The sequence below is a fragment of the Colius striatus genome, chromosome 1 (assembly GCF_028858725.1).
Source record: "Colius striatus isolate bColStr4 chromosome 1, bColStr4.1.hap1, whole genome shotgun sequence".
NCBI lineage: Eukaryota > Metazoa > Chordata > Aves > Coliiformes > Coliidae > Colius > Colius striatus.
The window spans coordinates 111782912-111808506 of record NC_084759.1 but is presented as its reverse complement, the minus strand read 5'-3'; the positions used below and the strand labels follow the sequence as shown (position 1 = coordinate 111808506).

The following is a 25595-nucleotide window of genomic DNA, read 5'->3' as shown; positions in this document are numbered from 1 at the left end:
TACAAAGGAGCTATTTTATGTAACACTAGGGAAATGTGTGTGTGTGTGTGTTAAACAAATCCTGCAACAAGGGGAAACCCTGATTCCTTGTCTCAAATTTTCAGACTATATACTAGGGAAGGACTAGTACCTGAAACGCAGACACTGTTTCTTGATTAATGGGTTCAATGGCATAAGAGAAGTTCAGCCTTCAGAACAAGAATAATATGGGGAAATACATGCCAAAACTTAAGTAATTCTTTAAAATACAGGTCCAGTTTGGTTTCTCTCCTCAGTACTGACTGCAAGACAGACTTGTCCAGCACCATAAGCACACTTACTCATTGTCACTACCCCTTTCTTTGGCAAGGTGTTTGAAATTGCAAGGGTGGTGAGAAGAATATAATCAAATTCTCCACTTTAAATTGTATGGCTTCAATGAAACAAAGACTGGATTGTACTGGTATCTTCACTACTACTGTCTCCAAAAAGCATAGCAACATTCTCCTAGGAATGGGTGAGAGGAAGAAAACCCAAACCCTCTTCTATTCTACTTTCACAGAATCATAGAATGGTAGGGGTTGGAAGGGACCTTTAGAGATCATCTAGTCCAACCCCTCTGCAGAAGCAGGTCCACCTAGATTAGGTCACACAGGAACCTGTCCAGGCTGGTCTTGAAGACCTCCAAGGGAGGAGACTCCACACTGTCCCTGGGCAGCCTGTGCCAGGGCTCCCTCGCCTGAACAGTGAAATAGTTTTTTCTTATGTTTAAATGGAACTTTTTGTGTTCCAGCTTCATCCCATTACCCCTTGTCCTGTCGCTAGGTAAAATAGAAAAAAGTGATGCCTCAACCTCCTAACACTCACCTTTCAGATATTGGTAAATATTAACAAGATTCCCCCCTCAGTTTCCTCTTCTCTAGACTAAACGGCCACAGTTCCCACAGCCTTTCCTCATAAGGAAAGTCCCCTGATCATTTTGGTGGCCCTGCATTGGATTCTTTCTTTAATTGTATGTCACATAGTTGTGCATAAATGCATGTAAAATTTGATTTTTCTGATAAGAATTGAATTTGGCCACCTACACACAGTATGACAAGAAAAAGCGAATGTCATTTAGTATTTCTGTAAGGCCGTGTTCCTGTCAGTCTGCACAATCCTGTCCTTAGACAGGATTTGGTGACTCATTTAATGTGGTTACAACATGGTCTGAAAGCTTAGCAACATAATCTTCCTTCCAAGAGGTAAGATTTTGCTTGTTTTAATTGTCCTCATCTTGCAACCTTCTGGAATCTGTGTTTCAGAAGAAACATAATACTTGATCAGTTTGATGCAACCCACGAATCCAATGAAAGTACTAAAAGAAAGGAGAATTAGATGAATTACTGTGATTTTTCTCATTTCAGTGCATGCAAGGGCACAAAATTGTAATATTTTAATCCCATAGTAACTGGACAAAGAGCAGATATCTGAATACGTAATCATTAGCACTGTGCAAAGCTTTGTCCCAAAAAATCTGCATGAAAAATCATGAGGCAGAAAGATTCATGGCCAGCAAGAAGCTATTTATGCATCCTTGTGATCAATAACATAAAGACAGCATTTAAAATAAAACTCACTGTTTTTTGGTTTTTTTTTTAAACTGGCAATGTAGAAAATTCCTCTTCATAGTAAAAGTCTAAGAGCTCTCTATCTTTCGGCTGTGTGTTCTAAACAAAGACTTTAACAAGTTTCTAGGAGAAATAAAATACATTCTAGGGAAATTATACAAATGTGTTCAACACTTGAAAAAGTTATTTTATGGTGGTCTGTGTATGAATAGCTTCCTGCTCCTTTACTGCTAGCTATCAGTTCTTTTCAACTTTTCTGTAATTGTTACAGAACCGGATAATTAAGACCATTTTTATTTTAAATGTGGGGTCTTCATAAAAAAAGTCTTTTATGCAACTGCCCTGCTGTTACTTCCAGCCTAGAATGGAGATCTGTTCACTCTAATGCTCTTATTTTCTAGCATAAATAGATACTCAGGGGTAGGATTAGATGAATGTTATTTTAAATAGAATTCAATGACTCCAGTGAAAAGCTCTTTCTAATACGTAAGATCTAAGGACATATAAAGGACAGAGGCTGAGTCCCTGGTCATAGTAATAGAATCATAGAATGGTAGGAGTTGGAAGAGACCTTTAGAGATCATCGAGTCCAACCCCTCTGCAGAAGCAGGTTCACCTAGATCAGGTCGCACAGGAATATGTCCAGGCGGGTCTTGATGACCTCCAAGGAAGGAGATTCCACAGCCTCCCTGGGCAGCCTGTGCCAGGGCTCTCTCACCTGAACAGTGAAATAGCTTTTCTCATATTTAAATGGTACTTTTTGTGTTCCAGTTTCATCCCATTACCCTTTGTCTTGTTGCTAGATACAATAGCAGAAAAGGGCTAAATAGGCACCTATACAGCCTATCAGATGAATAAAGTACAAGCTTTTTAGGTTTACTGAGATAATTTGATTAAATGCAGTCTTAATTTCTGCTGAGTATGTCTATTCTCTCTTTATAAATCTTCCTGCCTTGCCCAGTTTGGAATTGTCAAAGAAGTACTTTTAATTGCTTTTGCTACAGTTTACCTTGAATTATGGACACGTCTTAATTGGATTTACATCAAATATTCCATCCTTTTAACTGTAGCGATGCTTAAAAACAAGGTACAAAAGACTCAACATCCAGATCCTCAACACATTGCTCTAAGTTATCGTAAAGTAAAATGCTAACTGGTTTGAGAGCTTGGACACAAAGCCCTCTCTACAGCGGGACAGGAGAGCTCCCATGAACTGACAAAGTTATCTGGCATACAGCAGGACACAGGGAATATACCATAAAACCCTCCAATGCCTGGGAGTAAGTCACTGCAACTGTACATGTTGCATGTAATAGAGACTGACTTAACCTCTGAAAGAACAAACAACTGACTCATATTGTAATAAACAATATGAGGATCAATAAATACATTACTAAATATGATGCTGAAGTTTGGTACAGCACTGTAATTAAAAAAACAAAAAAGAAAAAGAGGAAAGACCTACCTTCACAGTTCTTGGAAGTTGAATTATATGTGTAGCCTTGTGCGCATTCACATTCATATTTTCCCAGAGTGTTTTTACAGATTGCTGTCCCACAGATGTTTGGATGTAACACACATTCATTTATATCTAGAAATATAAATGTTATTAGAGACAAGTCACTCTTTCACATACTGGTTTTTTCTTTTCCTAACACTATCCATAATTGTGCAAACTGAGTGAGGCTGGCAAACTCTTTCTTGCTGGGTCTGCCATGCTTTCATAGCAGACTAGAGCTATAGCCATAAAGACTTCCAGAGGTCTCTAAAAGGCACTTCTGCATGCCTTCTTTTATGTGAAAAATAAAATTCTCTGCATGCCTTCTTTTCTCATTCTCTCATGTGTTCTGTGTATAACAGAAAAATAGATGCATGTCAAGGAAAGCAGAGAGAAATGGTTTGCAAGTTTCTCATAAATTAATCCAGACTGCATGATAAAATCCTATCTTAGGAAAAGACATATAAAAAGACATGAGATCATTTTATCGGAGTTTCTTACAACTGACTTGTGTCACAATCATCTTTTAATTGGCTATGCTGACAGGTGTTCAAGTCCCTCACCGTCTCTCCATTCCTCAAACCATTTTAGCATCTATCTTAATGTTGTTTCCAATTTTTCAATGTTGTTTTCAAAATGCAGATGTGACAACTGGATGCAGCATACAGTATCAATCTTACTAAATGTCTAGACAGAAAAATATCAGATTCCTTCATATCCTGTTTATATGTGCAGGGATCATTCTAGATTTCTCTGTGGCTTTGTAGCAGTTGAGGAAATGGTGCTGCACAGGGAGAACAGATTCTGCAACTGGCTTCCTAGGACTCCCAAGACACTTTTAATTCAAAGCTTTCCTGAATTCAGTCTAACTTTTCTACAGTTACTGTGTATACTCCAAATTCTTAAGTGTAGAATTTTGTAGCTGGATGTAAAGGACCTAAATCCAGTTTATCAAATGACTAAATTAGTATTCCAGGTACTAAGGTATTTTCATCTTTGGTTATTTTTTTTAACCAACTTTTCCAGTATCTTCCTAACAACTACAGGGGTTCTAACCAACTTATTTGCTTGCCTTTTTTTCATAAAATGGCAGTCTTCTGTTGCTCTGGAATTTCTTTGGAAATTATTCATTCACAAAATCATATACATTAAAGGAAGTGACAGTGGGAGACGTCCATCAAATCTGGCCTCCTAAATTATTTGACATTATCCCAAACTGTTAGCATAGTTTGGCAATGAAATATGACATCAAAATGGAATGAGGATGTACTTTTTCCCAACTATGCAGTAAGAATAGTTAATTATGTCAATATACAGTCTTTACCTGGAATAGAATTAAGCATGTAGGTCATGGCCAATAACAGCAGACAAGCGTGTACAGAAAAAAAATTATGCTGGGTGAGTAAAAGACAAATCTTTTCCTCCACTAAAAGCATTTTCACATTCATTAATAGTTTCTTCTCCAATGAACTTCAAACTCCCAAAAGAGCAACATTACTAATTAGGAGTGATTCAGCCTAAAACAGTGTTTACCAGTCAGGATTTCCATGGTAATGATATCATCTGGTCGCACCACTCTGTATTCTTGTTTCAGCATGCTTAAAGGGCATATGAAACTGGTTAGCCAAAACAAGCTTTACAGAGCAGAATCTAACCTATAGCCTTTCTCTTTTTTTCTTCTTTTATCCTGAACTGGTTTCAACCCACCTGAGCTCCTTGATCTGGTCCACTATACAGTTGCCCAAATGCTTGCAGTGGAGTAAGGCTGCAGGTGGAATGAGTAACCAAGTTGAAGCAGGATTGTATCTTTCAGAGGCAAAGCAAGCTTCTGCTGACTTAAAGCACTTAGGGAACCACTGGACAAAGTTCTTTCCTTTTTTCTAGTCAACAGGCAACGTACTGTCATGTAATGATGTTCTCCTTAAGTCTCACTCCTTACCTCCACAATCCCGTTTGTTTGAATGCATGAAGTAGCCATCTTTACACAAGCAACGGTAGCTTCCAGGTAAATTGGAACAGCCTTGGCTACAACCTCCATTTAAGTCTTCACATTCGTTTATATCTAGAAGGAAAACAAAATTAAAATCTCTGCTGAGGGGAAAGCACTCACTGACCTTGAACTATGTGGGAGTAAGTATAATCAAAGATCTGAAAACTGTTCAATAATAGTAGAACTACAATTGTTTTCCTGAGAACTAACATCATCATAAGAATAGAGACCATACCTTCTTCACATTTCTCTCCTTGCCATCCTGGTTTACAGATACAAGTATATTTGGCTTGTCCATCTATGCATTCCTTATATCCATCTTTATAGCATGGCAGAGGGCTACACTGATTTGAAATTTCTGTGGGTTGGAAAACATTGGAAATACTGGTTAGAATTTGCAAGTGACTGAGAAAAAAAAATCTTTATTCTGATCACTGGCAAATAGTAAAAGTTTATTTAATTTGATTTTATGTGAACTCAAATGGAGAAATACAATGAGTATCAAGTAAACTAGTTGTTTTCACTGATTAATACAGAAACACTTCACATTCAGACGACTCTACTAAATCCTTTCCACCCAGAACCTCTAATGAGAGTGACAAAGGGCAATATGAATGGAAGTACATTTTAGCTTGTGACAGGAGGCACGCTGGCCAAGTGATCTGTAAAATATGTTCATCCATGACCATGTGCAGTCTAATTAGTAACAATTTTTTTGCCTTTTGTTGCTTTCAATGACAAAAAGATAGTAATTAACTCTATAGAAACTAACTGAAAGCTTTTTTGATGTAACCAGGCTGTAAAGGTTGAAGAGGTTCAGGAAGATGTTTCAACTGTTATGACTTCAATAGAAAAAAAAAACCAAAACACTGTATTTATGAATGTATGGGTGTAAAATATAAAACATTTGAGCAACATCCCAAGTTTCATGCTGTGTGATCTCCTCATGTCTGGAGTCAATTCTTCTGTCTTTCAGTCAATATTTTAATTTTTCAGCTGGTAATGTTACCTTTTTTGTGAAGGGCTGCAGGATAACTATGGACCAAAGTGTGGCACCACAGAGAATTAACCAGATGGTCTCTTTGCTTAACTGACAAACCAAGACTTGTTAGATACAGAGAGTCACGCAAAACTAACATCAGAGTACAGAGGACATACTAGGGAGCATTGGTGTAGAATAGGTGCAGGATGGTGTAGAATACTTCTGTGTTTCCGGAAGAATTCTGCCTTCCATTTTGCAGTTAATTATGGTTTTTTTCCAGCATGCTTTATAAAGTTAAAAAGTCACACTGATTGTTCTGAAAATGCTCCATCTCACCTATTATTTCTTTTCTAATTTCTAGTTCAGATTGAATTTGCCTGAGTTAAATGGAGATTTATCTCTTTCTATCTATGTGTTCTGTTTTCTAGCTATGTATGTGTGTGTTCTGAAGATCCAAGTGCATCAGCAGAATATCTCTCAGTAGCACTTACCACTGACACAAGCCCTCAGGTTAGCTGGAGAATCTGGAGTCGCTGCAGTAACCCTGAAAATCCCTGCTCGATAGGAGGCAAGGCAGCCTGCAAATGCAAACTCACACAATCTGCTTAGGATACAAACACTTATTTAGGTTAAAATTACAACAGCTTATGCATGGCATCTTCAAAGAGCCTGTTCTTGCATACTGAATTAGAAAACTTGCCTGGGCATGTTAAGGACAGCTGATCACAGACCAACCTTCAGAGAGCCTCTGCTAGGATCTAAGCACACAGAACTGCCCAGGAGCTACTATGCATTATAATCAGCATGGAAATCATTCAAGCATTATGGGCAGAATAACTAAACTAGTATTATCCAAATAAGAAGAGTAGTGAGTGATATACTAGTGTTGTCCAGGGTTTTTGTACTTACTTAAATATTTGGGATAAAAATACTCCTGCAGAAAGAGAAGAAGAATAAGAACAAATTAAGGTAGATAAAATTACAGCAACATCTATCACTGAATACTTTCTAAAAAGATATTGGTATTACAATAGGAGCAAATGGAGCAAAAAAAGAAAGTAATTTTGACTCAGACTATAGACAGAGTCTTCTATTTCACTATTGTTCAGGCTAAGATCACAGATCATTTAATAAACACAATAATCAGTGGAGAGATTAAGATATTGCACTGAACTGTACACTTTCAAAGTGAAGGCAATGGAAATGAATTGTGTGTTGAAATGACTTTGAAACTCGTCTTTTTGAATGGGAGGATCTTGCCCAGTGTTGTTACTGGATGCAGAGCAACCTCCTTTTTTCACCATAAAATAAACAAAATCCATGGAATAGGTTGAATGTTTCACATGCAATTCATTTTGACTAAAATGAAAAGTGTTACTAAATCAGAAATTGTTTAAAACAACTGATTATTGATTACTGAAATGATTTAAACTAAATCAGTACAGCCAAATACATGCAATGTTATCAAAGACAACATGGAACTGACATAGTCTGCAAAACAAGAACTCATTTTAACCACATATATTTTCTAATAAACTTTTGAATAGTACAAAGCTGAATAAAATATACCTAAGGCTAAATAACGTGCAGTGCAAATGAACTGAGGAACAGATTTATCCCCACCAGGAAAAAAGCTCACAATAATACATCCTTCATTAAAGGAGCTGCACTTCAATTTTAATTGAAGCCAACAGCTTCCCCCCATGGAATGCTTCCAGATAACTGTGGTCTAAAACTAGTGATCCATACTGGAAATTAAAATAATATCTACTCAACTATTCTCTTTGCTTCTACTGTTTTAATTATTAATTATGTAGGTCCTATACACAAAAGAATTTCAAGCCAGTTCTTGATCTGCAAGGTGGGGTTCTTTTAGCTTTGCAGTGTGAACTCTATGTATTTTTAGCTTTCCTTCTGCAAAGTACCACCTATGTTGTAGATATTCATCAGATACTTACAGTTTCAGGATTATTCTCAAAGATTTCCCTGGCTTCTTCCTTATTGCATAATTCTTCAACACATTCTCTTTCTAGATTTCCCTTCTTACTTTCTTCCATAAAAGAATTTGCTCGACGTTTCCTCACCAGGAACTGAGAGGCATACTGCTGGGATAGAACTTTATAGAAACAGAGGAGCTCTGTTACCATGTTTTATTTTATATTACAGGTTTTTTTAACAGCTGAAAAACACTGTTAGCACTAAACAAGTATGACTATCTAACACAAAAACCTGAACAACATGCTTAGTCAGGAGCTGCTGTATCATTCTGGAAAATGTGGACAAGAAATCTTAGTACTGTTTTCTGTATGTGGGGTTGCTATTTCCAGAAAAATCCCAAGTCATCAAAAAAAAAAAGGTCTGTGCAGTGCTATACCCTGAAATATAATTTAAATACTCTATTCAGGATAAGGGGTTTTTTTTTAGCTATGCATATTACAAAATGAGATATGTGACCAACAACTGGAAAAATGCTGTGAAACCTTTTGCATGACTTGTTTCAGTAATCTATGAGCAAATATTTGGTTCCTATTTAACTAATCTGAGACCAAAAATGTGACTTATTAAATCAGGCAACTTGTTATATATCATTAACATAAACATTATTTTATTTTTCAGAAATAAAAATAACAAGACCCAGTAAAAGGTGAGAATGAAATCCTGAGAAGTATCAAGGCAGACAACCTACAAACATATGGACCAGGGGAGGTTTAGATGGAATGGAAGAACTTTTTTGCTAAGAGGGTTGTTAACCATTGAAATGGGCTGCCCAGGGAGCTGGAGAAGTCAACATCCCTAAGGATATTCAAAAGATGCAAAGATGAGGTGCTGAGGGACATGGTTTAGTTTAGTGACAGGCCTGGCAGTGTGAGGTTAGTGGTTGGAGTCGATGATCTTAAAGTTCTTTTCCAGCCATTTGGATTCTTATTCTAGATTCACATTTTACCAAGACAAAATACAATCTTAGATAGTTTTTATATTTCAGATCCATCGTTTTGTGTCATTACTTAATTTTCATGTATCTTGTTACTGTCATTTTATTGACTTCTACACAAACAGTACACAAAATAGTGAGCTAAGAAAATATAATAAAAAGGAAAGGTGTTTGTTTCAATGCTCTTTTGTAGAGCACACAAAACCACGGGAACAAGAATTAAATTAGACTGCCTTGTTGGTTTAAGTTTTGGACATACCTTGTTATTAAGAGAAAAATGTATGAGCATACTTGGATAAAGTCCAGCTGATAGAATTAAAGAGCACAGCTGACATGTTACCTAGACATCACCACACTTCTACACCTGCCCTTCTTTTACCAGCCTTTGCACAACTCAACCTCTCAGACTAGCAGGACACCTGCAGTGCAAACCAGACACAGTGCACATTACATATTCATCACTAATCTACAAATAAGCTCAAGCAGATGTAGTCAATTCAGTGCTGTTCATGAGTATGTAGTGTCTCAAATCCAGAGCACTGTTATGAGATGTGCCAGCAGACAAGCATTAGCGAATAGCCTCTCACTTAAAAGACTTACTAGAAAGAGCATCTAATGGGGCCCAGAATATGAAACAAGAACAGCCTTCAGCTGAGAGATGTAACTAAAACCATACCATCCTGAACATAGGACTTCAAGGTCTCTATGAAGTGACAGGGAACACAATTGAACCACTCTGAAGTGCTGCAACATTGGATAATGACCTGAAGGAACCTTTCTGCCACAGCACCTCAAGTGTATTGATGTGGGATAAGCTTGCAACTCCAAACTATCTATTTGCTTTCAATCTCATAAGACTAATCTTTCAGTAAGGCAACAGGGAAGATTTCCCAAGCGTTCAGCTGACATACTACAGGATATCTCCAAAGTTTTGAAGCATGTACTTGTCTCAGAGAGCAACCACAAAGTTGCTTAGAAAAGCAAGCAGTCAGCTTGTGACCTTCCCCACTATTAAGTATATAAACAGACAGGACTTCAGAGTATTTGAGGATTCATTTCTTCTTGTATACATATTGATCAACATGGTGGTCTTATTGAAGAATAGAAAGAAGTCTGTAAGATGAAGGCTGAGCCTCAGGAAACTGCTTGTAGAAAGAAAAAAATTATCTCCTTTCTAGGACCCCACTTTCAGAAAGTCTTGGCACAAAAGAAATTATTCAAGCCTGCTTTCCTTTTCTAGTGTTTTCCACTTCCATAAATTTTAAGATTAGCATAAGTACAATTCAGGGGATGTTAACAATGTATTTCAAGAGCTGGATTTGGATTCTCTGGTTATATATCCTTCATACAGCAGTTAGGAGGAGCAATGAATTGGAAACTGCTGCAACTGTGAATCTCCTAGACCTTTTCTGTCAGTCCATGAACCCACCAACCACCCATTATCTGCTGGGAGACTGGCAGAAACCACAGTGAGATGACAGAATGGCCTCATGAGAGCTCTTCTGAGCCCTAACCACACTGGAAAGCACACCCAGAAAAAAACTTTGGTAATTTATTCATCATCAGCTGTTGCTAGCAGTGTCATTTACATTAATTTGGGTAAATGGTTGTACTTGTGATTACATAAAATCAGACTAATAAAAAGGATGAAGAAAGTCCATCTGTTCTGAGGCAAAAGAAGTGACAATAAAATAGTAAGATTGTGCATTGCATCTGTTGATTTTATTTACATTTGAGATTTCTACCAGTGCAAGCATGCTGACATAGCTTTGGGCACAGGCTAATTCACAGCTGTCTTGAAACAATTTTGTTTTGACCTTTAGCTACATCATTCTCATTTGGTCTCAGCTTCCCAGCAAATAAAACACGAACAGATTCCAAGTGTGACCAATGTTTTTGAGAACACTATAGTGGATGTAACACTGCCTACCTGATGTTTCCAATACGGTAGGGTAGTAGAAATATCAGAGTAGATCAGCCTTCTAGTAAGCTGATTTACTATGACTTTTGGTTATAAATAAAACATGTCACTTAATGCAAGTTCCATATTTTTTAGTGCAAATATTTCAGTTTCCATACACAGAATTAGTAGTGTATTTATTCAACTGTTTTTTCCTTACAATGATGATGATAGAACTTTTATTAAAAAAACAACCAACCAAACCCTGACCACAGGTTTGATTACAGGAATCTCCAGCCCCCTTCTGCCCCTGTCAAATCAATAGTTAACCCTTAATGAACTCAGTGTGTTTCACTTGGTTACCACTGAAGCCTTAGGGATTCCGACAGCCTTACAATTTCAACAGATGTTGTACAGACACTGTGCAGTGATCTAGCACCTGTTTAGAAGAAACACTACTGAAAAAGAGGGGAGGAGGATGAAATTCAGTGGTTCCTTACAGCTGTTTTGTAGTGCAGATGCAACTATAAACCTGCCTTACGTGGGCTAGTTAAACATAGTTTAGAGCTGCTAAACTAAAACCTCAGTTGTGGAAAGCAGCTGTACCCTGCTGGTTGTTCTCCCAGACACTCAGAAGACCCAATAAACTGAATAAAAAAAAGACACGTGATGCCACTGTAGAAAGTGGTATCATTCTATGATCTTGTTTGTATAGCTGTTATATTGTTAATTCCAGTGACTAGAGTCTCCCAAAATACTCATCAGTGACATAAGCTTTATAGAACCAAAGAAATAAATCCATCAACATCTAATGTTTTCCTGTACCCTCTTCATTTTATCCCAAACACATTTCTCACTGAATGTTGGACCAAATGCAGTTGCACTGAGGCAACTCTCCTTTACGATTACTGAATGGTATAAGATCCATTATTAAAATCTTTCTATTTTGGTTTTTTTTTCCTCCTGTTTCAGACCAGTGAAAAGAAACCAGACTACATGGACCACAGAAATTTTAGATGAGTAGGACAATTTATGGTGTCCCAATGTTCATAAAAAACAAAATTGACAAGCTACACCATGGGGAAGATAAATAGAAAATGTGATGCAAATAGGAGAACAGAACATTACGAAGCATTTATTAGATGACTTTTAGGGCTTGTTCAGGAATAACTTACAAACTTTCATTTTTCCATACCGTTCCCTTCATAGTCAGAATTCCTACCACTCAAACAAAAATCTGAATAGTAAACATGAGGTTCTTCCTCTACCTGTTTAATCATTAGTAAAACACGTCAGAAACAGGCTTACTTTGAGCTACAATTCCACTTATTTCAGAGACATATTATCTTATTCCACTACTAAGTTCAAAGACTTTTGTGTCAAAGTTATAAGCTTTGATTATTTTTTGGAGAGAGGGGGATGGTATCTATATGTGAGAGCAAGTAGTTCTTACCAAGGCTGACAGGTTTGAACTTAAAAAGCGAGTCAGGGCCATGGGACTCCACAGTAATGCCACTATCTTGAGACCATGACCTATGGAATGTTCTTCCTCTATGCGAGTCAAGCACTGATTTGAAGGCATTACTTTTCTCTGAACTGCAAAGCTGCATTTCGGCTGCAAACAGCTTCAGAATCGCGATCAGGCCCATGTTACAGCCCAGCTGGCCAACAACGACCACAGGCTTCAAGAAAGAGTCCAAAACCGACGGTATCGAGGCGCAACCACCAAGCCAGTGGCTCGGTGGCATCTACCCGGGAAGAGAGAACGCGACACACCGGCGCAGAGGGGAGCGTCTCCCCTCACCTCGGTCCTGAGGCGGCCGCCCGAAGCACCCCATCCCCACGCCCAAGGCTTGCCGCGGAGCCCCTCGCCCCCTGGTCCGGGCCCGGGCCCTCCCGGAGTGGAGGGACGGGAAGTTGGGAGGACGAAGGGCGCTAATGGAGATAGCCTGCACACCCCAGCCTTGATCGCCTTCCCCCCCTCCCCAGCTTTGCTTCACTCACAGGTTGCGGCCTCTGCGAGGGCGATGGCCACCGCCAGGCCCGCCAGCAGCGGCAGACATCGCCTGGCCCGAGGCCTCATCGCTACTGGGGGGCGGCCGGGACCGAGCGCTGCACTGTGACTGCGCGGCGGCTTTCCTGCACTGCAGCCGGGGCGGCGGGGCCGGGCTGGTCTCTGGGGGCGGGAGGGAGGGGCACTGGGGCGGGGGAGAGGCTGGGCCGCGTCCGGGCAGCTCTTCCCCGAGGGAGCGTCAGCAGGGCGCCGACGGCAGCGCCACTGGTGCACGGGTGGTTCGCGCCTGACCGGCGCGGGGTTGCTGCCCCGGGAAGCGGCGGCCCTGACAGCGGGGCACGAGCGGCTCCTCGGGCATCCTCCCCCGGGGCAGCTCCCGGCCCGCCGCACTCCGCGGGCGGGAGGAAGGGAGGGCACAAACCACGGCAGGCCCCGTGCCAGCGGGAGAGGGCCCGCTCGTGGCCGACGGCGCCCGCGCAGCGGTGACCCATCACCGTGGGACCGCGCCGCCGGCAGGCGCGCGCGCCGGTGTTTACTTTCGTGCAGGAGGACACCGGGGAAGCGCTGCGCCCTCGCTCCCTGACGTCTGATTGGCTCATCCTCCGCGGGCCCTGGGCAAGCTGCCCGTTCCCATTGGTTAGCCGCGGGCTCGCCCTCCCTCGGTGTTAGCGCCGCCTGCCTTTATGCTCCGCTGATGCCGATAAGTTTGTCCCTTCCCGTTCGCCGTTAGTGGTAACCAGCAGTTACCGTTCTGGTTACGCGTCCGCGGAGATCTCGGCCTCGGCCAATGAGCAGCTTGCCGTGAGCGCGGTGCTGGGTACGTGACCCCGCAACGGCCGCGTCGTGCCCGGAGCCGAGCGTAGGTAGCACCGCTGCCGGCGTCTCGCCACTCCTCGCGTTCGGCCTCCCGTCTCCCAGAGCAACGCCGGTCCCGTTGGCCGCCGCCGTGGCGGGGAACGGGCTGTGCGGTCGTGAGCACCGTCGCTGAGCTACGTGTGAGTGCTGGCGGGTGGTGACGGGAGGCCCGCGGGAAGCGGTAGCCGGATCCTGCGGGTGCTGTGTGTGAAACACCCGGGCGTCTGGCACAGCCCCACTGGGGCCTACTTGTCCGGGAGCACCGTGTGCTGCATGTGGGGCTTCCCGCGGTATGACTGAGGCCTTCTTCAGGTGCTTGAGTCCAGGTAGGGGCCGGAGTCTCCACCCGCGCTCGGCGGGGCTGGGGCATTTCCCGGGCGAGCTGGAAGGTAAGGAATCCCGGCCTGCATGGCTCCCGACCAATGGAGCGGGAGTCGAGTTTCTTCCAGCTTCGTTCTGATTTCTTCGATAAACCACACGGTGTGCATGTGAGTCCTTAAGCAGCAGAGAGTAAATTTTCTCTGTTAGTTTTATAAAACAAAAGCCGTACTCCCACAGTTGAAAGGACAAGCAAAGGAAATGTACCCAAAGCCAAGTCTGGAATTTAGGGCTGCATCCTTTTTGGAAATCCAAGAAGGATGGGAATGTGTCTAGAAAGCGCAGAAGCACATGTGCTTGAACTGCTACTCTTGCAATAACTTTTCTTTACAGAAGAATTAATGATCCTAGAACTGTTTCTCATAAATGCTTGTATGCTTTGGTCTTTCAAGACATTACAGTTGTTGCTTGCATCTCATGTTAACACCACTGTAATTTTGGCAGAGAGGATAGTGTTCAGATTTTTGCTGAATATGCCTTCTTCACTGCTTGGTCACTTGAGTTGCTGTTCAAAATATAATAAAATAAACAAAAATACCGTGTTCTTACAATTGGAACAAGTTGCATAAGGAACATCACAGTAGGAAGTTAAATAATGAAACTTTATGAGGGGGATCAGTTTTAAATAGTTTGTTTAATTAAGTTTTTAAATAGGGAGCTTGATGTGACTGAAAAAATTTGCTACCATAAAAGCCTCAGGTAGAAGCAGAACATTTAATGTTAACTCTGGTAGTGAAATATCCAAAAGGTAGTTGCTTTGTACTTTGATATGGAACTAGATAAACTTATTAATCACACTGAATTTGGATGTTGGACTTGCAGGTACACAGTGCTTTGATTCATATAACATATGGGCTGCTAAGTAGCTCTTGATCTTAATCTAGAGTGTTAGGAGTTACTGCAGTTATCTGTCATAGGTTTTTTTCACCTCTGTTATATGCTTTTCTGTTCTCTTACCTAGAAATTGGATCTTTGACATTCTAAGTCCTTGACACTTGTGCTGATCTGCTTCCTATTGAAGTGGTATACTGGCTCAACTATCCAGTTTTACGTATTTCTGACGTTGCAGGCATGTTGTTTTTGCTTCACTTCAACAAGCATAAAGACTTAAAGTTGACAGATATAATATCTGGAACAACCTCTGAATGTTGTAGATGCCAATACATATTTCAAAGATCACATCTCTCCAGAGTCACATAGCACAATGTGATTTGCCTGCCTACGACAAATCTCTTGACTATGTTGAATGCCTTTTCCTCATGTAGTGGCATGTTATGGACATGTTTTTGGCTTATCACCTCTTGCCCACTCTTTAGGGTTTTCTATTTTCATAGAATCATAGAATGGTAGGGGTTGGAAGGGACCTTTAGAGATCATCCAGTCCAACCGCCCTGCAGAAGCAGGTTCACCTAGATCAGGTCTCATAGGAACATGTCTAGGTGGGTCTTGAAGACCTCCAAGGAAGGAGACTCCACAACCCCTCTGGGCAGCCTGTTCCACTGCTCCGTCACTCTCACAGGGAAATAGTTTTTTCTTATATTTAAGTGGAACTTTTTGTGTTCCAGCTTCATCCCATTACCCCTTGTCCTTTTGCTAGCTACAATAGAAAAAAGGGATATCTCAACCTCCTGACACCTACCATTTAGATATTTGTACATGTTAATAAGATGTCCCCTCAGTCTCCTCTTCTCCAGACTAAACAGCCCCAGTTCTCACAGCCTTTCCTTGTATGAAAGATGTTCCAGTCTCCTGATCACCTTGGTAGCCCTGTGCTGGACTCTCTGCAGAAGTTCTCTGTCCCTCTTGAGCTGAGGAGCCCAGAACTGGACACAGGACTCCAGATGAGGCCTCACCAGGGCAGAGTAGAGGGGGAGCAGAACCTCCCTTGACCTGCTGGCCATACTCGATGCATCCATTTAAATAAGATTATTCTGCATAGTCATCCTCTGCTCTTCCCTCTTTGAGGAGTGTTCTTCATCTCATGAATCCCATTTGAATTTTATGGGTCATATTTCAGCTTTAGAACAAGTTCTGAAAGTTATTGTTGTGGATACTTTTTTGTGCATTGAGGCACCATACTCCACTGCATATGGGATTTTTTAAGGTTTTTTTTGATACTTCAGACTCCAATTTTAATGCTTGTAGTAGTTATAATCATCTTTAGGGTGCTAAAGGAAACTTTAGGAAGCACTTGTAATTCCTCTTAAGAAACTTCTTTGTTCTTCGTATACTAAGCTCTCCTGCGGAGAAGCTGTTCTAAGGTGCTCTTGTATAACAGAATATAAATTTTTAAAGAGTATCTGTTATCTTTGCTCTAGAAGGAATCTGGCCTGTTTCTGAGATTGAATGATGACAGATCAACACAAAGACATCCTTGAATATAGTAGCTTTGTAAGATAAAGAGGAATTCTCCCTTCCAACCTGTATAAGTTACCTAAACCATCATAGTTTGTTAGGGACAAAATATGTTTCTTAGAGATCGTTCCTCTTTTTTGTTTCCACTTTCATTGGTCTAGACTGGGAAGATAAGTTTGGAAAATTGTTTTAATATTTAATTATTCACTTTTCTGCATCATTTGAAATTACCTTAATTTGAGGCTATTTGTGATTTAAAATATGAAAGGAAGTTCTTTGTTAAAAACAAACCAAAAGAAATTTTGAGAAACAAGCTTTAGGAAACTAACTGTGATAATTCAGAGTCACTGCTCTCAGTTGTCTTCTTCATGGAGGCAAGTTAGCAGTAGGGAATCTCTGTCTACCTCTCAGCTGCTCTGATATGAATCCAGTTGGTTTTTAGCTTAAGGTGCTAATCAAAATGGAAGTTAGCATGGTATGAGCCTATGAGCTGAGGTAATAGTGCACATTCCTTCTGCAACGTTTGTGATCTCTGGAAGAGAGATTGATGTGTCTGTCATTAACTACCATCCCATGACACGCACAGATACTATTCCACTATTACATAGCTGCCATTACACCCGTTCTTTGGATAATAACAGTTGATGACTTGGGGTTCATCTCTGAAAGTGGTCACTGAGGACAGGAGAAGTCACATATTGGACTGTTGAGTGCTAACACCCACTTTGTCTGAGTCACTGCCACACTTACCTGGTTCCTCATGAGGCTCATCCTCCTTTGGTTCAAGTGTTTCCTGCTGTAGTGTTCCTGTAATGTACAACCCAAGTTACAGGTTATTTTCCTCCAGGTTTAAATCTCCTTGAGATACACAGTGGATATCCCCAGCCTTCCACATTATCCACCAAGTGCACTTGAGCAAATGTAATCCTATAATTGCCTTTTCCAAAGGGAAGAGCAACAATAAATAGCCTTTTCCAGCCCCTAACAAGTGCTGGACTCACATACAGTAAGGCAGGCAAACTCAGTGACCAGCACAGGAGCCTGTCAATTAACAACTACAGTGTGCTCAGATCAAAGCCGTCATTGTCTTTATCCTCCTGTTGTCACTGAGAAGTACTCTGGTGCATTGACTGTGCACAACAGCTAAGCATTCACCCGATCACTTCCTTGCTCCCCTCTCCTATGGGATAAGGAGAAGATGGAAGGGGATGAGACCTGTGAACAGAGATAATGGCAGTTTAATGGGGAAAGCAAAAGCTGCATGCTCAAGCAGAACAAAAAGAGGAATTAATCACTACTTCTCATCAGTGGACAGATGTTCAGTCATTTTCTGGAAAACAGGACCTCACAACACTTAACAACTGCTTAGGAAGACGGACGAAATAAGCATGAACATTCCCTTTGCTCCTCTTGAGCTATTTTATGTTGAGCATGACATGATATGGAATATCCCTCCTGTCAGTTGAGGCTGACTGTCCTCACTGTGTCATCTGTCAACTTCTTGTCCACCCCAGCTTTTTAGAGAAAGGGGTCAGGGTATAGTGGGAAAGGGAGAAACCCTGGATGCTGTGCAGACACTGTCCATAGTGGCCAAAATATTAGTGTGTTATCGGTAGTATTTTAGTCAAAACTACAAAGCACAGCACCATACAGGCTGTCATGAAGAAAATACCAAGCAGACTTGGTTACATGGTACATCCTAACAGGAAGGATTGGAACTACAAAGTAGAATTGCTCAAAGCTTGCTGGTGAAAAGCCTTTACTGTCGGTCACAGTAGGATTGTTGTAGCTGAATAACTGAGGCAGTTTTAAAGCTTTTGCATATTTGTGCACTTGACTGCGTGGTTGGTGTAAGCTTTACTGTTTCATAGCTAAGTGTACATACAAAGAAAGAAATATTCACATGGTCAGGTAGTTATTCTTCCTTGCTAGTTCCACGGAGCAACATCAAAAAGAGGGATACTCTCTATTTCTTTCTCCTGCTTGAATGGTAGGGAGTGAGATTGTAAAATGATGGAAGTACTTGATACTTATATTTAATTCAGTGACAATTACTAGATATGAAGTTGTCAGTTTCTCAGAGTGCTCGCTAGAGAAGCTAGTTTTCTTGTTATAGGATATTTTTGTGTAAAAGTAATAGTTAAATGAATATACTTGAACAAGTAGGACAGTCTTTGTTTTCTTTTAATATCTTATCCTGATATGGTCTTACGAGCCTTGCTCATGCTTGAAATTGGTCCTTATTTTTTGTCAATCAACAGAGCTCTGGAATGTGTTAGTGAGGCAAGCACTCCAATGTCATAGCTCGATGTAGGTTACTACTGTAAGTCACAGGTTTCTGTATGTACAGTGGTCTTGCATTATCATTTGCCATGAGTACTGTGTTGTTGCTGCCCAGCTATGTAAAGTGGGGGCAGATGAAATGTGAAAAAGATTAAAAAAATGAAAGACATAAAGAAATTCTAATGGGATTGACTGAATATGACACAGTGGGCTGCTGCTAGGGAAATGGCTTGCTTTGGTTATATATAGGGGCTAACTATGCATTTCTTCTCTTTTCCTCTTTCTTTTTTTCTTCATAGCAGTGTCCACAACATCAGGGCCTCTGCAGCCTCTCTTCCAGTCTTCTTGCTTTGTTCTGACCAATTCACATTGTTTCTGTATATTCACATGGCTCTGGATGGCTAACAAAGAGGGATGTTCAGTCTAATGGCCAATTGCTGCAGCTGGTTAAAACGGTGGCAGGAACCTGTCAGGTAAACATCTGAAAGTATTTTACACTTTTATGCTGACCTTTCCAAACTATATTTTATGTCCTCTCACCTGTGTTTTACTATGTTTGCTATATAACATTTCTTTGTGTTTTTTAATTAACCAAACAAAAACTTAAAAAATTTCATGAGGCACATGCAAATTGAAAGCAAAATCATTGTCTCCTGTGAAACTTATTACACAATAGTAGACTTCTCATTTCATACCTTGTTCTGCTGTTCTGTCCTATCAGGTGATTTCACATATTGAACAGCAGATACACAATTGTCGCAATGTCAACTACTAGTTATTTTGATACTTATTCTTTTTACCACTTTGTGTTAAATTTGCCATGCATGTATTAAAAAAAAATGTGATGTCTAGCTAGAGGAAAAAAATATTTTAATTCTTTTTTTTTCTTCTTATGGAGGAAGGTGACACTTATAATGGTGGGTCTTGATAATGCTGGTAAAACTGCTACCATCCGAGGAATTCAAGGAGGTAAGAAATTAATTTATCATCTATATGCACTATTGAAAGAGAGAGCATAATTAACTTTTAATCATTTTAATCTAAAAATGTTGCTTCATTTCTTAATTTGTCTCTCCCTCCTATATTGTTGAAAGAAAATTTTGGTGATTGTACCACCAAAAGTGTCTCAAGTGTAGTTGCCTAAGTGACCTACAGAGGAGAGAAAAATTAAGATTTCTTACCTTTGAAACATAAAGATCCTGATTGATGATATCTGGCAAGTTATGGTAGCTTAAAAAGCAGGTGCTCCCAGTCACATGCTTTATGCTCAGAGGTAGCAGAGTAAGCTCTGGCTCATTGGTAACTGTATTTAACATGTTTAGCTAAAGTAGACCAAGTTCAGTGGTAGTTCAACAAAGTAGCTACTGTTCTGCTGCATATTTTTCAAACGTAGTAATATGGTGTAGAGGCAAAGTAGATAGTATGGAGAGAGCTGCCTCTTAAGACATTGCACTGTGCAGCATTAGAACCCTTAGTCTGCTGAGACAGAAGGAGTTAGTCCATAAAGGTGTTTAATTATCTTAGAAATACTAAGACCAAATGTTGGGAGTACTTTGGTGCTTATGTGCCTTGAGTTGACCACTGTATTGTTGACTGGGCAAAATGCTAAATTGCAGCATTCTAGGTTCTTGTTTAAATTTCATGAACATCATAGAGCAAGGGTTTGGGTTTTTTTCAGTAGTTCAATAAATAGCAGAAAAAACATGTTAACTACAAGCAAGCTGACTGTCCCTAAAAGGGAAAGAAAACACAAGACAAAAATTCTGAAAGCTGTAGACCACATTCTAATTAATATTTATTCTGAATTAATGCAATGATACAAAATATTCTGGTTAATAATGTGTTTCATATCTTAGGATACATTAAAGAAACTAATGGACCTGATTTTTTTAATTTTTTTTTTTACTTTTGTGTGTGCATATGGTGGAGTTTCTTTGAGGTGACCATCCATTCATGTGCATTGATCATTAAACTTTATATAAAAGTCAGTAATGTCAGTAAGTTTAATGAGGAAAAGGTTCAAAAGAAGGAAATTGCATGTGTATATATGTAACTTAATATTTTTAATGATAGATATTTTCTATCATCATTTATCACTAGAAATGCACTAGCAAATTTCTAAGCACTTCACGAACAGGCCACTTAATTTTAGAGAGTGCATTACACTGTTCAATGACACGTGCAAGCAGAATATTACTTGAGATAAAACTTGTGCTTATGAAAAGAAAAATTCCCTATGGTTTTTTTTTGTTTGTTTTTTTTCTTCCTCCTGCTGGGATTGTCTTTCTAAATAACTTTCATGTTTTGTAATGAGAAGAGTGTACTTAATAGTGTTTTGGCAGACTTGGAGACTCCATCTTGACTGTTTATATGTGTTGTGTAAGTTCTGAGACTTACTAACATGAATAGAGTTATGAGTATTCTCTCGTATTCCTGAATCTCATGAAAACATGAGTGCTTTGTTATTTAGCCTTTCATTCCGTTTCAAAATGAACTTAACTATCATATTTAGCTGATAAAGGCATTAATTTCTGAAAGTCCTTTTTTTTTCTCAGAAAAAAGCTGAGAAAAAATCATCTGAGTTTTGAAGCTGCAGTTTTTCATAAATGGGAGGCCCAGACCCTACTCTTGCTAGTGTCTTGGCTTACACTGTTCTTAACAAGGGGTATGTTCTGAATCCCTGTCTCAGCTGTGGGTGAAGGATTCTCTCAAGAAAGGAATGTAGTAGCAGAAACTGATGGTGATTTACCTTTTGCACTGCTCTTCAAAGCTCACATGCTTTCCTTTCTTCCTCTCACCAATCTGAAGCTTACATCTGTTTCTCATGTCTTGTGCTACTAAGCTACATAGAACAATGGCAGAGATCTAATTAACTCACCCCTGCAGAGGTAGCCTAGCGGTGTGAGACAAGTACAGGCTTTCTTTGCCCTCTGGAAAGAGAGACAACAAGCAAAAGTATGAACAATAAAGCTGTAGATTTATAGCAAATTGCATAGCAAACTAAAAACGAGAAAATAAGAACGAAGACCAAAACCTGATCTCAAATAAAGGAAATCAAGTAGTTTATATCTCCAAAGAATGTGGTTTCAGTCACTTCATCGCGACTATGAGTTTAAACTTCTGAAGCTATTTTGTCAGCCGTGAGAGATAAAGAAAAAATTTGGCTGGGCACAAGACTTCCCTGATCTTAATGTATCAACTGTTTTGTTTGTCAGCTTCTCAAACTCAGATTAATAACATGGAAATGCTGTTTAACTGTTCAGTTGGGAGCATTGATGGTGAGGAGGAAGGTAAAAACTGCAGTACGCTGACCACCAACTGCATTTTTTTTCCCTACCCCATTCTCCTATCTAGGTTAATGAAAAATAACTGGTTGAGAGACTAGTGTGTTAAACAGGGAGGGTTTGCTACATGTTTTTGAAATAGGAATTTTGCTACAGAAATCATAATGTAAAATCCTCTTAAATAAGGACGCTTTTTACTGAAAGGTTTCTTCTTTGAACTCTGACAGAGTCTCCTGAAGACGTGGCTCCAACAGTTGGGTTTTCCAAGATTAACCTTAAACAGGGACGCTTTGAAGTCACCATCTTCGACTTAGGAGGTGGAAAACGAATTCGAAATATCTGGAGAAATTACTATGCTGAGTCCTATGGTGTAATATTTGTGGTGGATTCCAGTGATATTGCAAGAATGGAAGAAACAAAGCAAGCCATGGTAGACGTTTTAAACAGCCCAAAGATATCAGGAAAACCAGTGTTAGTGTAAGTAATAATAAATGTTCTCATAATAATCTGAAATGTTGGAGATTTCAACCGTGAATACACATTCTAAAGAAGTATTAAAGTATAGCATAAAGATAAATATGAAGCACACTATTGCTACTGTAACTTTAGCACTAAGCAATATTGCAATTATTTGTACAGTATTTCTGAAGTATTTGTTTATGCCAATTCTAGTATCATACTAGCAAACAAAGCTTTCTCTCTCCTGTTCTCCCTCTCTCCTGCCTTTTCTTTTGTTGCATCTGACACTAGATCTTGTTTAGTCTTTCTCCAGTATATATATTTATTTCTCTTCCTTTTCATTAGTGGTGGAAAAATAATGGATTTTTTAACCCTTTAAAATTCTAATATTACTTTAAAACGTCTGATAAATTAAAGGCTTTCCAAGTTTGGCATGGCGACATGGTTTAAAAATATTATTACTATTTAGGTCTACATAAATTACTTAAATTGTAGTGGTTGGTTATATTTTGCAATACCAGTAATCTCTCAGCAAAAAATGTCCTATTCACTTAACACAGGGTGGTGTTGCTGATACATGATCAGCAAAATCTCATTAAAGAAGGCTTACTTTAATAGTATTTGGCATGAGCTTTTGTTTCAGTGCATGTATTTTACTTTAAAAAAAAAAAAGTTAGTTTCAAGAAGTCTAGACATTCTTTCATAGAACAGACAGATTGATTAAATTCTGTGCTGAAAACCTAGATTGTAAAATAATGGAAGTAACATTTCATTAAATTCAGCTATACAAAAGGTCTTTTGAGGACTAACACACTTTTAGAGTTACAAAATAAACTATGTAAGTTCACAGTAATTACACAACATATCTCTGGTGCCGTGAAGAATCTATAAAAGGTGAGAGGCTTCTTACTTATAAGAAATAGTGATCCTCTGGTGGTTTGAGGGTGAAACCAGCTAATTGTTCTGATCAAGTGGAGTGTATTTCAGCAAGCTAACAGTGTATATGTATATTAGATTTTAACTTCCGTTGCTATCTGAGTGTTATTAGTACAGGGAAGGGAATAAAACCAACTTAATGCAACTAATTTAACTCAAATCTATTCTGAAAATACAACTGTGATAGTTGACAACTGGGCAGCATTTCTAAATAAATACAAATTTAGTTATTTTATGTTTGTTTTGTAGAAATCTCTGTGCCCTAATCCTGTTGCAGTTTGTTTGGATGGCTGATTGTACCTGGAACTTAATCCTGTTTTTCGATCCATGGCAGTAGTTAATCAGAAAGTGAAGTGTATTACCTGACTCTAATGGTGACTAAATGGAGTTTGTCGATGCTATTGCCTTCTCGTTGATTGAGCCTCAAGCCTTTGAACAGAATTTGCTCTCACAGTATTGCAGTTCTGTGGAGGGATCCAGTAATTCTTTTATGCACCCCGAGTGAGCTTGCATCTTGAGATATGAAGTCTTTCTTGTGTTGTCTTTGTGTTCTATTAAGTGTCTGTGTTCATGGCATAGCTATGCTACTCTTGACATATTCAAAGTCTGTAAACCCTAGAATTTGTTCCCGTGGTTGGACTATTTCTTATATTGTGAAGCCTGAAAGTTGTGAAGCAGGGAAGCTTGGTCAGTAAGAGTGAGTGTTTGTGGTATGGAAATAGAGTGCTTAGCAAATGACGTTAAACTAATCTCATACACCTTCCTCTTCCCTGTTTGGTTGCAAATCCTCGTAATTGCCTGAAGTCCCTAAAACTGAAAAATGAAAATGTATTGAGAACAGACTAAAGGAAACAATGGATTTCCATTTTTTTGGTGAAAGTTGGAAGCTTTTTTTTTTACAACATACTTAGTATCCACATAGCAATAAGTTCCCTAATATGTTGTTGAGTTTTGAATTGGTACATTTTAGTCTGTGTGTGTATGTGTGAAGGCCAGTATTTACTTAAAACAATGAAGTGACCTGAATATCAAATCCAGGAAAGCTGGAAGTTTGCTTTACGAAATTCTGTTCTCTCCAATGCTCCTGCAGTGCAGAGCACAATCTATTTTATTTTTCATAGAATACTTAAAATTTCATGGTGGAGGAGGGAGACTCCTTCTCTGTGATTTTCATACATACTACAAGTGTGTCTCTGGTCTGGACTACTGCTTTCCTTCAGCAGTTCAAATAAACAATGAGAAGCAGAAAACCAGATGTAATTTGTTTACTCTCTGCTATCTGTAGGTGTGCAGATTTCTCTGCTGTGGTATGCTACAGATTGCTATGCTCCTGTTCATTTATGGCTTATTAATTACCAGTTATCATCTTAAAAGCTAATAAAAGAACATAAACTTTAAAGAAATGAAAAGAAGTGAACTGTAACTTCAATGTGTGTGTGCTGAAAAATGATGAAAGATGTATTAGTGACTTGATCAGAACAAATCAATTTAAATGTTTATATTGGATATTCATGGGGTTATTTAAGCATAAGTTGAAACAATGTAGCAAAATTTCCACAGTCAACACTGAATATTATTCTAAGGTGTGACCTGTCTTGTACCATGAAGTATGTAAAAGTATGCTGTAAGATTGGATGCAAGTCCACTGTGGATTTCGAAGGTAGTGGCAGAAATTGCTGAATATGCAGTGTTAGGTGTATCATTGTGTGCACCTTGCATCTGCTTGTCTTTTAAATAATCTGCTAGCTGGACTACTTTGGGGTTTTTTTCTTCTGTTGCTTGCATACCTCTGGTAAATAATGAAACTAATTCTGTCTTTTCTATTTTCTGTTGCATTTATGGACTTCTGTCTATCTCAACAAAACCAATTTTGCCAGTTGCATTGGGGTAAACCAAATCCTTAATGCCTGGTAGCTAAGATGGACCTTTGAAATAAACCATTGCTCTGCAGACAAATAGATTTGTATATTTGTAAAGGAATATTCCAATTACTAGTTTATCACTATTACATTTGTGGCTCTGCTCTGTAATATTTTCCTTGTTAGTTAATAGAACATGGAAAGGAGTGGCACTGAAGGGAATAAGGAGTTATTTTCTGTTAAATTACATTAGCGTACTGTTTCTCAATTCCAAAAGGAGT

General features: G+C 39.4%; 2 protein-coding genes across 8 annotated transcripts in view; one reads left to right on the top strand and one right to left on the bottom strand.

The window, feature by feature from the left end:
- PROS1 (protein S) overlaps positions 1 to 13075 on the bottom strand; it is a 31863-nt gene extending 18788 nt beyond the window's left edge. Inside the window, exons 1-7 of the mRNA XM_062003230.1 lie at positions 12896 to 13075; positions 8018 to 8175; positions 6969 to 6993; positions 6551 to 6637; positions 5313 to 5435; positions 5027 to 5149; positions 3055 to 3180 (exon numbers count right to left, since the gene is read on the bottom strand). Of these exons, the coding sequence (XP_061859214.1) occupies positions 3055 to 3180; positions 5027 to 5149; positions 5313 to 5435; positions 6551 to 6637; positions 6969 to 6993; positions 8018 to 8175; positions 12896 to 12974 (721 nt within the window). The 5' untranslated portion in view covers positions 12975 to 13075. The remainder of the gene's footprint in view (positions 1 to 3054; positions 3181 to 5026; positions 5150 to 5312; positions 5436 to 6550; positions 6638 to 6968; positions 6994 to 8017; positions 8176 to 12895) is intronic.
- A 316-nt stretch (positions 13076 to 13391) lies between these two features.
- The window catches only part of ARL13B (ADP ribosylation factor like GTPase 13B), a 43074-nt gene continuing 30870 nt past the window's right edge, over positions 13392 to 25595 (top strand). For 3 of the 7 annotated variants that reach the window (XM_062003243.1, XM_062003294.1, XM_062003277.1), the window contains exons 1-4: positions 13392 to 13900; positions 19079 to 19249; positions 19675 to 19745; positions 22288 to 22537. In XM_062003243.1, coding sequence (XP_061859227.1) covers positions 19191 to 19249; positions 19675 to 19745; positions 22288 to 22537 — 380 coding nt within the window. In that variant the 5' untranslated portion in view covers positions 13392 to 13900; positions 19079 to 19190. Of the gene's footprint in view, positions 13901 to 19075; positions 19250 to 19674; positions 19746 to 22287; positions 22538 to 25595 lie in introns of those variants that run through there. The other 4 variants (XM_062003268.1, XM_062003260.1, XM_062003250.1 and 1 more) reach the window with 4 other exon arrangements.